This window comes from Salmo salar, chromosome 09 (assembly GCF_965601325.2).
Source record: "Salmo salar chromosome 09, fSalSal1, whole genome shotgun sequence".
NCBI classification, from domain to species: Eukaryota; Metazoa; Chordata; class Actinopteri; order Salmoniformes; family Salmonidae; genus Salmo; species Salmo salar.
In genome coordinates, this window is record NC_138299.1 from 152,078,018 (window position 1) to 152,088,563 (window position 10,546).

Sequence of the window (10,546 nt, forward strand, 5' to 3'; positions counted from 1 at the left end):
TCAATCCTAAACAGGCGTGGGAGGAAGTGAGGTAGTTCAGCATCGCTGCGTTTATCGACGCTGCCGCCATGGCGCTCACATCCCCTGCCTAACACAATCACACACACACCACCTGAGAAAGTCACACCAGCCCTGCCTAACACAATCACACACACACCACCTGAGAAAGTCACACCCCCTGCCTAACACAATCACACACACCCCACCTGAGAAAGTCACACCCCCTGCCTAACACAATCACACACACACCACCTGAGAAAGTCACACCCCCTGCCTAACACAATCACACACACACACCAGCCCTGTCTAACACAATCACACACACACCAGTCCTGCCTAACACAATCACACACACACACCAGCCCTGTCTAACACAATCACACACACACCAGTCCTGCCTAACACAATCACACACACACCAGCCCTGTCTAACACAATCACACACACACCAGTCCTGCCTAACACAATCACACACACACCAGCCCTGCCTAACACAATCACACACACACCAGTCCTGCCTAACACAATCACACACACACCAGCCCTGTCTAACACAATCACACACACACCAGTCCTGCCTTACACAATCACACACACACCAGCCCTGTCTAACACAATCACACACACACCAGCCCTGCCTAACACAATCACACACACACCAGTCCTGCCTAACACAATCACACACACACCAGCCCTGCCTAACACAATCACACACACACCAGTCCTGCCGAACACAATCACACACACACCAGCCCTGTCTAACACAATCACACACACACCAGCCCTGTCTAACACAATCACACACACACCACCTGAGAAAGTCACACCCCCTGCCTAACACAATCACACACACACCAGTCCTGCCTTACACAATCACACACACACCAGCCCTGCCTAACACAATCACACACACACACCAGCCCTGTCTAACACAATCACACACACACCAGCCCTGCCTAACACAATCACACACACACCAGTCCTGCCTAACACAATCACACACACACCAGCCCTGCCTAACACAATCACACACACACCAGTCCTGCCTAACACAATCACACACACACCAGCCCTGTCTAACACAATCACACACACACACCAGCCCTGTCTAACACAATCACACACACACACCAGCCCTGTCTAACACAATCACACACACACCAGCCCTGTCTAACACAATCACACACACACCAGTCCTGCCTAACACTCCCTGTAGTACCTGAAACCACATCCTCTCCCACCGCTGAATGTACCATGTGCTTTTAGTCAAACATCTTTTAATGAAGTAATGGTTTGTGAGCGTTAACTCTCTGGTATGAAGATAGCCAATACTGGACACTGTAATTACAATGTAGGATCAGAGTTTTATTACGTTTGTGGGAGAGCACATTGTTTTCATACAAAACAAGGCAAATAAAGCTAACTACAGAAAGCAAAGAGAAACTAAATCACAGATCTCAGAAGTGCTGTAAAACAATTCAAACCCAAAACAAAGACTGTTAAAGCAAGAACTTCGTTTGACAGGTTACATTTTCTGGAAGGCAACTGATATCAATAAATGGCACAAATAGTCTCAATTACAATTGACAAAGAACAGGACTGCGTGTGTGGAATAAATGAAAAAGTAAACCACATTTTATTCTGTTCAATTCATTCCAGCCATTACAATGAGCCCGTCCTCTGGTGTGTTCAGAACACTTTACATTCTGATTGGCTGTCCCCAATTGCTCCTTAGCTACAGATCCTGATGAGGGATGCTATGGTGATAGCTGCCTGCATCTCTTATCAAGTGAGGAGGTAGGAAGACCTGATGGTTATTGTGTTTCAGTAGGAAGACCTGACGGTTATTGTGTTTCAGTAGGAAGACCTGACGGTTATTGTGTTTCAGTAGGAAGACCTGACGGTTATTGTGTTTCAGTAGGAAGACCTGACGGTTATTGTGTTTCAGTAGGAAGACCTGATGGTTATTGTGTTTCAGTAGGAAGACCTGATGGTTATTGTGTTTCAGTAGGAAGACCTGACGGTTATTGTGTTTCAGTAGGAAGACCTGACGGTTATTGTGTTTCAGTAGGAAGACCTGACGGTTATTGTGTTTCAGTAGGAAGACCTGACGGTTATTGTGTTTCAGTAGGAAGACCTGATGGTTATTGTGTTTCAGTAGGAAGACCTGATGGTTATTGTGTTTCAGTAGGAAGACATGACGGTTATTGTGTTTCAGTAGGAAGACCTGATGGTTATTGTGTTTCAGTAGGAAGACCTGATGGTTATTGTGTTTCAGTAGGAAGACCTGATGGTTATTGTGTTTCAGTAGGAAGACCTGATGGTTATTATGTTTCAGTAGGAAGACCTGATGGTTATTGTGTTTCAGTAGGAAGACCTGATGGTTATTGTGTTTCAGTAGGAAGACCTGATGGTTATTGTGTTTCAGTAGGAAGACATGACGGTTATTGTGTTTCAGTAGGAAGACCTGATGGTTATTGTGTTTCAGTAGGAAGACCTGATGGTTATTGTGTTTCAGTAGGAAGACCTGATGGTTATTGTGTTTCAGTAGGAAGACCTGATGGTTTCAGTGAAGTTCAGCCTCCGCATTCTGAGTAGAATGTCATTGTCTTGGAACATTTGGTGTCACTAGCAGCCAAATAAATACAGAAAGTCCCGCGTATGTACGGTATATCTACTGCTCTCAGCCTACTGCTCTCAGCCTACTGCTCTCAGCCTACTGCTCTCAGCCTACTGCTCTCAGCCTACTGCTCTCAGCCTACCTTCAACAGGTTAATTAAAACATATGGGTGGAGCATGTACCATGTGATTGATATCATTCTCTGTCTAGTTCTATGCATCCCCCTTTCCCATCCCATTCCCCCCCTCAGTGGGTGTGTCTGTGGGAGAGGGCAGGTCCAGACGGGCCCAGGTGATTGGCTCCTCCTTCCGCATAGAGATCTCCATCTTGGAAGACATCATGTTCACCACGCTGCTACTCACATCGATCACCTAGGAGACATGAGGGAGATGAACTATGACTTCCACAGAGATCCTGTTAAATGACTTAATAAGACAGGACTTAGAGTTCTAATAGTTACTTATGATGACTTCTGCATGTCCATACTGTCACAATGAACAGCTCATTACCACCATCATCATCACTCAGTACCATCATCTTCACTCGTTAACCCCATCATCATCACTCAGTACCACCATCAACTTCACTCATTACCATCATCACTCTCATCATCACTCGTTAACCCCATCATCTTCACTCATTACAATCATCACTCGTTACCCTCATCATCACTCATTACCCTCATCTTCACTCATCATCACTCGTTACCCTCATCTTCACTCATTACCATCATCATCACTCTCATCATCACTCGTTAACCCCATCATCTTCACTCATTACCCCCATCATCATCACTCAGTACCCTCATCATCATCATCACTCGTTACCCTCATCTTCACTCATTACCATCATCATCACTCTCATCATCACTCGTTACCCCCATCATCTTCACTCATTACAATCATCACTCGTTACCCTCATCTTCACTCATTACCACCATGATCTTCGTCACTCACCCCCCATAAGTTGATCTTCTGCTCAAACTCCTTCTCTCCCTCAAAGACCACACGTATGGCCACCTAGAACACAGATATACTAATCACTGACACAAAAGGCAAGCATTTTAAAATATCTGTTTCCTGTGTGTGGTGTGTACCGTGGTGCCGTTGGCCTCCGCATAGCTGAGCTCTGGTAGAGAGTTCTTGGCATAGATCGAGATGATGACCTGGCTGCCAGTCTGATGCCAATCAAACCTACACGGTACCACCTTCATCCCCTGGAGGGGGGACAGAGAAATAAAGGGGGGGGTTAGAAGGGGATGTCTGAGTCAGTGCCTGAGCTAAACTCTGAAGGGGTGCTGACCTTGTCTGGTTTCCTCCAGAGGTGACTTCCTGTGGCGCAGCCCTCCTGGGCCAGGAAACAGTTAAAGTCAGACATCTTCCTCCTACAGCAGCTCCAGAACTTCATCCTGACAGACAGGGGACAAGCACAGAACACATGCCAACAACAGTCATTGATCGCACATCTATCCAGATAAAGTGTTTTTGGGTCTCACCCCTCGTGGAAGTTAGGGACTCCAGGGTGGTGTTTACATTCCTCGTCACTCCCTGGACCAGAGAAAGACTGCAAGGGAGAGAAACCAGGACACACACCATCAACACAATACACTAAATTCAAACAGCTATTCATCTCATCACTCTCTGAACCATGACTGGTACCTTCCTGGTAACTTCTACCACACACTGAGAAATAATGAGAATATGAACTGGACTAGTACTCTACCTTGGAGCAGCCTCCATTCTTACAGGACGTGCCAATCTTCACCTCCTCCCCCTCTTCCTCTAGTGAGAGACAGAGAGCCTGTGAGCCAGCCACCTCTCAGTCCTATCAGAGCCAGGTTAAAGGTCCATTATGACAGCAGCATACCTGTGTTGTGAGGTTGGCTGTTCTCGGCCAGCTGGAGCTTCTCCAGAGCCTGTCTCAGGGAGGAGAACACCTTCTGCTGAAGTCTGACCAGGGGCTCCTCACCACTGAAACACAGACACACACGTACGATCACTAAGGATAAACACAAACTGTGTGTGTGTGAGTCACCTGAGTAAAGTGTGTTACCTGGGTCTGTGTATCAGCTCCAGTGGTTTAGGAGCCTGAATGATATAGGTGTCACCGCGAGGCTTTAGCTCCTCCCCCTTCTCTCTCCTCCCCTCGGAGCTGGTCACCTCCGGCATGATCGGTTCCGCTGGCTTCTCTCTGTTATGGACACCTCTGCTGCAGCCCTGAGGAGAGAAACACACCCTTTAACTTCAGCATATCCACATTTAATACTGAACACTTCTGGAACTTTACAAAGGCTTCTTCTCTTCTATCTCAGAGAGGGAGAGGGAGCAGAAAGAGCCGGGGGGGGGGGGGTGTTAACTCACCTCTATGCTGAGGAAGTCTGAGAAGTCTGTGGTGCGTCTCGTGCAGCAGGACCAGCCCTACAGGACACAGACAGGTCGACCACAATACGGGTTCATTACCCACAGAGTCAATAGTCTATAGAAATCTTTCTCCACCTCGTGTCCTCTACATCTGTACGGCAGCTGCTTTTATCACCTATCTTTGGTGTTCAGGTAAGTGGAGATGAATGAGAGGTGATTAGGAGAGGAAACCTCTGTACATTTACCAGATGCTCTTATCCAGAGCAACTTACAGGAGCAATTAGGGTTAAGTGCCTTGCTCAAGGGCATGTCGGCTCAGGGATTCAAACCAGCAACCTTAACGTTATTGTCCCAACAGTCTTACTCACATACTATGTTTCTTGGTTCTGTCAGGGTAAGGTTGACCCTACCTTAAGAGCATCGTGAAAAACAGGCACACCAGGGTGAAAGGTACAGGCATCTATGGAGGAGAAAATTCATTAATATGATAGAGCAAAACACGGACATAACTATCTAGTTTCATAAAACATATGAAAATGATATATTTCATTGTATCAACACTTTCCTTTCAGATCATAGTAAAAAACTGTTGGCGACCCGCCCTGGTTATATATATATATACGTCTCCGCCGTGTTCCGTGCGATACGGTAACGGGAGTGGCGCACAAAAATCCACAAAGGCACAGGTTTGCAGCTGTCACTTGCTAATAATAAAGAACGTGTACAATATCTAGCATTCAACTATTCCTAAACTGAGAATGCCGTGTATAGACATGTATAGGTTGGTATACAGCCAGTTAGATTCATTGTATAGCTACACTTACCACCAGGGTTGTCGTCTGGGTCAAATCGTTTTCCGCAACCTTTGTTGTAGCACATCAACGGCATGATGAACGAACAGAGATAACTCGTCGGGCTATTAAAATATACTATATTCAATTAGGATGTAAAGCAGGCAGATGTTTAATACAATATTTTGATCTATATTATGCAGTTGATCAGCGTGCCTGACCATGTGTTTCCTCCTGTACATTTGCCGCACACAGTTCCGGGAAATGCCGGTGAGGTTCGGGAACTTTCGTTAACCAGCCAGACAGTGTTTGCAGGCACGTACGAAGAGACGAAGCAAGAGATATAACTGCACTCAATCTGTCGAGATCTTTCTTCTCCAGCAGGTGGCGTTTTTTTCGCTCATCAAGCAAGGAGTTTTTGTATGGAGGTCAATGAGTGTCGAATTTGGTTAACAAACAATGTAATGGTTTATTTAATCAATAGATGTTTCATAATGATTAGGATGTTACGAGAGTGAGTGAGTGAGTGAGTGAGTGAGTGAGTCAGACAGACAGACAGACAGACAGACAGACAGACAGACAGACAGACAGACAGACAGACAGACAGACAGACAGACAGACAGACAGACAGACAGACAGACAGACAGACAGACAGACAGACAGACAGACAGACAGACAGACAGAGTGTCAGTAGTCAGTACCTTGAAGTCGAGTTTTCCTTGGTAGATGTCGATCCCGTTCATGACAAACACAGCACCCTGCAGTCTGGCCACTCCAGAAAGTCCATGGAGCGTGTCTCAACATACTGATGTCCTTCTCAACTATGTTCCACTCCCTCAGCGACTGCATCTCCCGGAACGGGAACACAAACGGAATGTCCAAATGAACCCAATCCCACCAATCATGCTGTCTGGGAAGGCGGTCTGGGGAGGGGAATCAGGCCGAACCTCGTGCAGGGGGTTGACCCCGCTGTGGAGATTTAGGGTTCAACGTAGACATACTTACGGTACAGATGCTGGCCCGCCTGGGGAACACCCTCATAGATACAGTTCTCTCTCTACATCAACATCCCTGGTCATCTCTAATGCCTCTGATCTGGTGGACTCACTAAACATTATTATTAGTTTGTAAATTAGGTGTGTTGGAGCGTGCCCCTGGCTTTAAAAAAAAAAACAGAAAATGGTGTTGTCTGCTTTGCTTAATATAAGGATTTTGAAATGATTTATACTTTTACAATTAATACTTAAGTATCAAAAGTAATTGCTAAAATATACTTAAGTATATTTAAAACCAAATACTTTTAGACTTTTACTCAAGTTTCACTTTTACTTGAGTCGTTTTCTATTCAGATATCATTACTACAGTATGACTTTTGTGTAATTTTTCCACTACTGGTTTTGAAAGTATTTTCAAATACAATTTGGTTGACTATTATTTTAGAAATGTTTTTACAAATAACCATTCAAACACTCAAATAAAAGTAATTGTTTTGGGCTGTGTATTTTCAAATACTCAAATGCACAGAAAAAAGTATTTAAACAATATTTGATCAAGTAAGTTGATTGAGAAAGCATTGTCATTTATAGCAAGGACCTGGGGATTAGTTACAGGGAAGAGGGATGAATGTGGGGATAATTAGACAGCCAGATGGGTAATTCAACCAGGACACCGAGGTTAACACACCTACTCGTACGATAAGGGCTCTTTAGTGACCACAGAGACAGAACACCAGTTTAACAGCCTATCTGAAAGACAGCACCCTACACAGGGCAATGCTCCCAGTCACTTCCCTGGGGTATTGGGATATTTTATTTTACACCTGAGGAAAGAGTGCACCCCCTACTGGTCCTCCAACACCACTTCCAGCAGCATCTGGTCTCCCATCCAGGGACTGACCAGGACCAACGCTGTTTAACTTCAGAGGAAACCAGCGGCGGGAAGCAGGGTGGTATGCTGCTGGCTAAATGATGTGAAACCAGATCTATTCTAGTCTGGTCAGAGAAAGAAAGTTCTGGTTCTTTCCCCTCTTGCACTTCCTCTCCAGTTCCTGGGCCAGCTCGGGTTTCTTTATGCTCTCCAGCATGCAGAGCGCCACCTGCAGGCTGTACAGTTTATCAGAAACAGAAAGCCCTTTATAAACAGACATAATGTCATACCATGGCACCATCTCTAATGTCAACCTATTCCTTAAGTAGTTTGTTTTGCAGTAAGCAGTGAAACACCTTCCGGCACAACGCCTCTCTCCTATTTGACCTAGATAGTTGGTGTGTATGGATTGATATGTAGGCTACGTGTGTGCCTTTTTAAACATGTATGTAGTTCTGTTCTTGAGATGTTCTTGTCTAATGATGTTCTGTATTATGTCATTCTGTATTATGTCATTCTGTATTATGTTTCATGTTTTGTGTGGACCCCAGGAAGTGGGGATGGGGATCCTAATAAAATACCACTAACAGGGAGTGATTGTAGTAAGCAGTGCACTTACAGGGTGTGATTGTAGTAAGCAGTGCACTAACAGGCTGTGATTGTAGTAAGCAGTGCACTAACAGGGTGTGATTGTAGTAAGCAGTGCACTAACAGGGTGTGATTGTAGTAAGCAGTACACTAACAGGGTGTGATTGTAGTAAGCAGTACACTAACAGGGTGTGATTGTAGTAAGCAGTGCACTAACAGGCTGTGATTGTAGTAAGCAGTGCACTAACAGGGAGTGAGTGTAGTAAGCAGTACACTAACAGGGAGTGATTGTAGTAAGCAGTGCACTAACAGGCTGTGATTGTAGTAAGCAGTGCACTAACAGGGAGTGATTGTAGTAAGCAGTACACTAACAGGGTGTGATTGTAGTAAGCAGTACACTAACAGGGAGTGATTGTAGTAAGCAGTGCACTAACAGGGAGTGATTGTAGTAAGCAGTACACTAACAGGGTGTGATTGTAGTAAGCAGTACACTAACAGGGTGTGATTGTAGTAAGCAGTGCACTAACAGGCTGTGATTGTAGTAAGCAGTGCACTAACAGGCTGTGATTGTAGTAAGCAGTGCACTAACAGGGAGTGAGTGTAGTAAGCAGTACACTAACAGGGAGTGATTGTAGTAAGCAGTGCACTAACAGGCTGTGATTGTAGTAAGCAGTGCACTAACAGGGAGTGATTGTAGTAAGCAGTACACTAACAGGGTGTGATTGTAGTAAGCAGTACACTAACAGGGAGTGATTGTAGTAAGCAGTGCACTAACAGGGAGTGATTGTAGTAAGCAGTGCACTAACAGGGAGTGATTGTAGTAAGCAGTGCACTAACAGGGAGTGATTGTAGTAAGCAGTACACTAACAGGGAGTGATTGTAGTAAGCAGTACACTAACAGGGAGTGATTGTAGTCAGCAGTACACTAACAGGGAGTGATTGTAGTAAGCAGTGCACTAACAGGGAGTGATTGTAGTAAGCAGTACACTAACAGGGTGTGATTGTAGTAAGCAGTACACTAACAGGGAGTGATTGTAGTAAGCAGTACACTAACAGGGAGTGATTGTAGTAAGCAGTACACTAACAGGGAGTGATTGTAGTAAGCAGTGCACTAACAGGGAGTGATTGTAGTAAGCAGTACACTAACAGGGAGTGAGTGTAGTAAGCAGTACACTAACAGGGAGTGATTGTAGTCAGCAGTACACTAACAGGGAGTGAGTGTAGTAAGCAGTGCACTAACAGGGAGTGATTGTAGTAAGCAGTACACTAACAGGGAGTGAGTGTAGTAAGCAGTACACTAACAGGGTGTGATTGTAGTAAGCAGTACACTAACAGGGAGTGATTGTAGTAAGCAGTGTACTAACAGGGAGTGATTGTAGTAAGCAGTACACTAACAGGGAGTGATTGTAGTAAGCAGTACACTAACAGGGTGTGATTGTAGTAAGCAGTGCACTAACAGGGAGTGATTGTAGTAAGCAGTAAACTAACAGGGAGTGATTGTAGTAAGCAGTGCACTAACAGGGTGTGATTGTAGTAAGCAGTACACTAACAGGGTGTGATTGTAGTAAGCAGTGCACTAACAGGGAGTGATTGTAGTAAGCAGTGCACTAACAGGCTGTGATTGTAGTAAGCAGTACAGGGTGTGATTGGAGTAAGCAGTGCACTAACAGGGAGTGATTGTAGTAAGCAGTGCACTAACAGGGTGTGATTGTAGTAAGCAGTACACTAACAGGGTGTGATTGTAGTAAGCAGTGCACTAACAGGGAGTGATTGTAGTAAGCAGTGCACTAACAGGCTGTGATTGTAGTAAGCAGTACAGGGTGTGATTGGAGTAAGCAGTACACTAACAGGATGTGGTGTCTTTGGCTATGCCGGATTAAGTGATATGACATGCTAACTTATAAAATGATTTCTCTGTAATTAATATTACCTGATTAAGCTAATCATGTAAATGTAATTAACTAGAAAGTCGGGGCACCACGGAAGAACGTTTATAGAGCCGTTATCTTCCGAATAAACTCTTAAAATACTTTGTAATATTTTACATCGATAGCAGTCAATATTAACCCTTGTCTTATTTTCAGTCTCATAATGAAAGTTGTAAATTCTTGGCTATCTTCACGAACCCTGGCTAACAAGTTGAATCAGCAATACAAAATTGGGTTTAATTATTTATTTACTAAATACCTAAACTAATCACACAGAATTACATATACACAGAATACAAATGATGTCATACAGAAAACGTCCTGGTGGACGGAACCTGTATCATGGCTGGTTACACAAAGGAAAGGGGGTTGGGCTTGAATGAAAGAGCGGGA

General features: G+C 44.6%; 1 protein-coding gene across 1 annotated transcript; it reads right to left on the minus strand.

The window, feature by feature from the left end:
• Positions 1-1,344: 1,344 nt before the first annotated feature.
• On the minus strand, positions 1,345-6,052 carry LOC106613230 (cysteine and histidine-rich domain-containing protein 1). The gene is made up of 11 exons (XM_045724784.2): positions 5,805-6,052; positions 5,391-5,440; positions 4,981-5,037; positions 4,673-4,836; positions 4,487-4,590; positions 4,343-4,401; positions 4,116-4,183; positions 3,923-4,028; positions 3,717-3,836; positions 3,577-3,639; positions 1,345-2,991 (listed from the first exon to the last, which is right to left on the minus strand). Exons 1-11 carry the CDS (start codon positions 5,866-5,868, stop codon positions 2,833-2,835), a joined length of 1,014 nt encoding a protein of 337 aa, XP_045580740.2. The 5' UTR covers positions 5,869-6,052; the 3' UTR covers positions 1,345-2,832.
• Between the last annotated feature and the right edge of the window lie 4,494 nt (positions 6,053-10,546).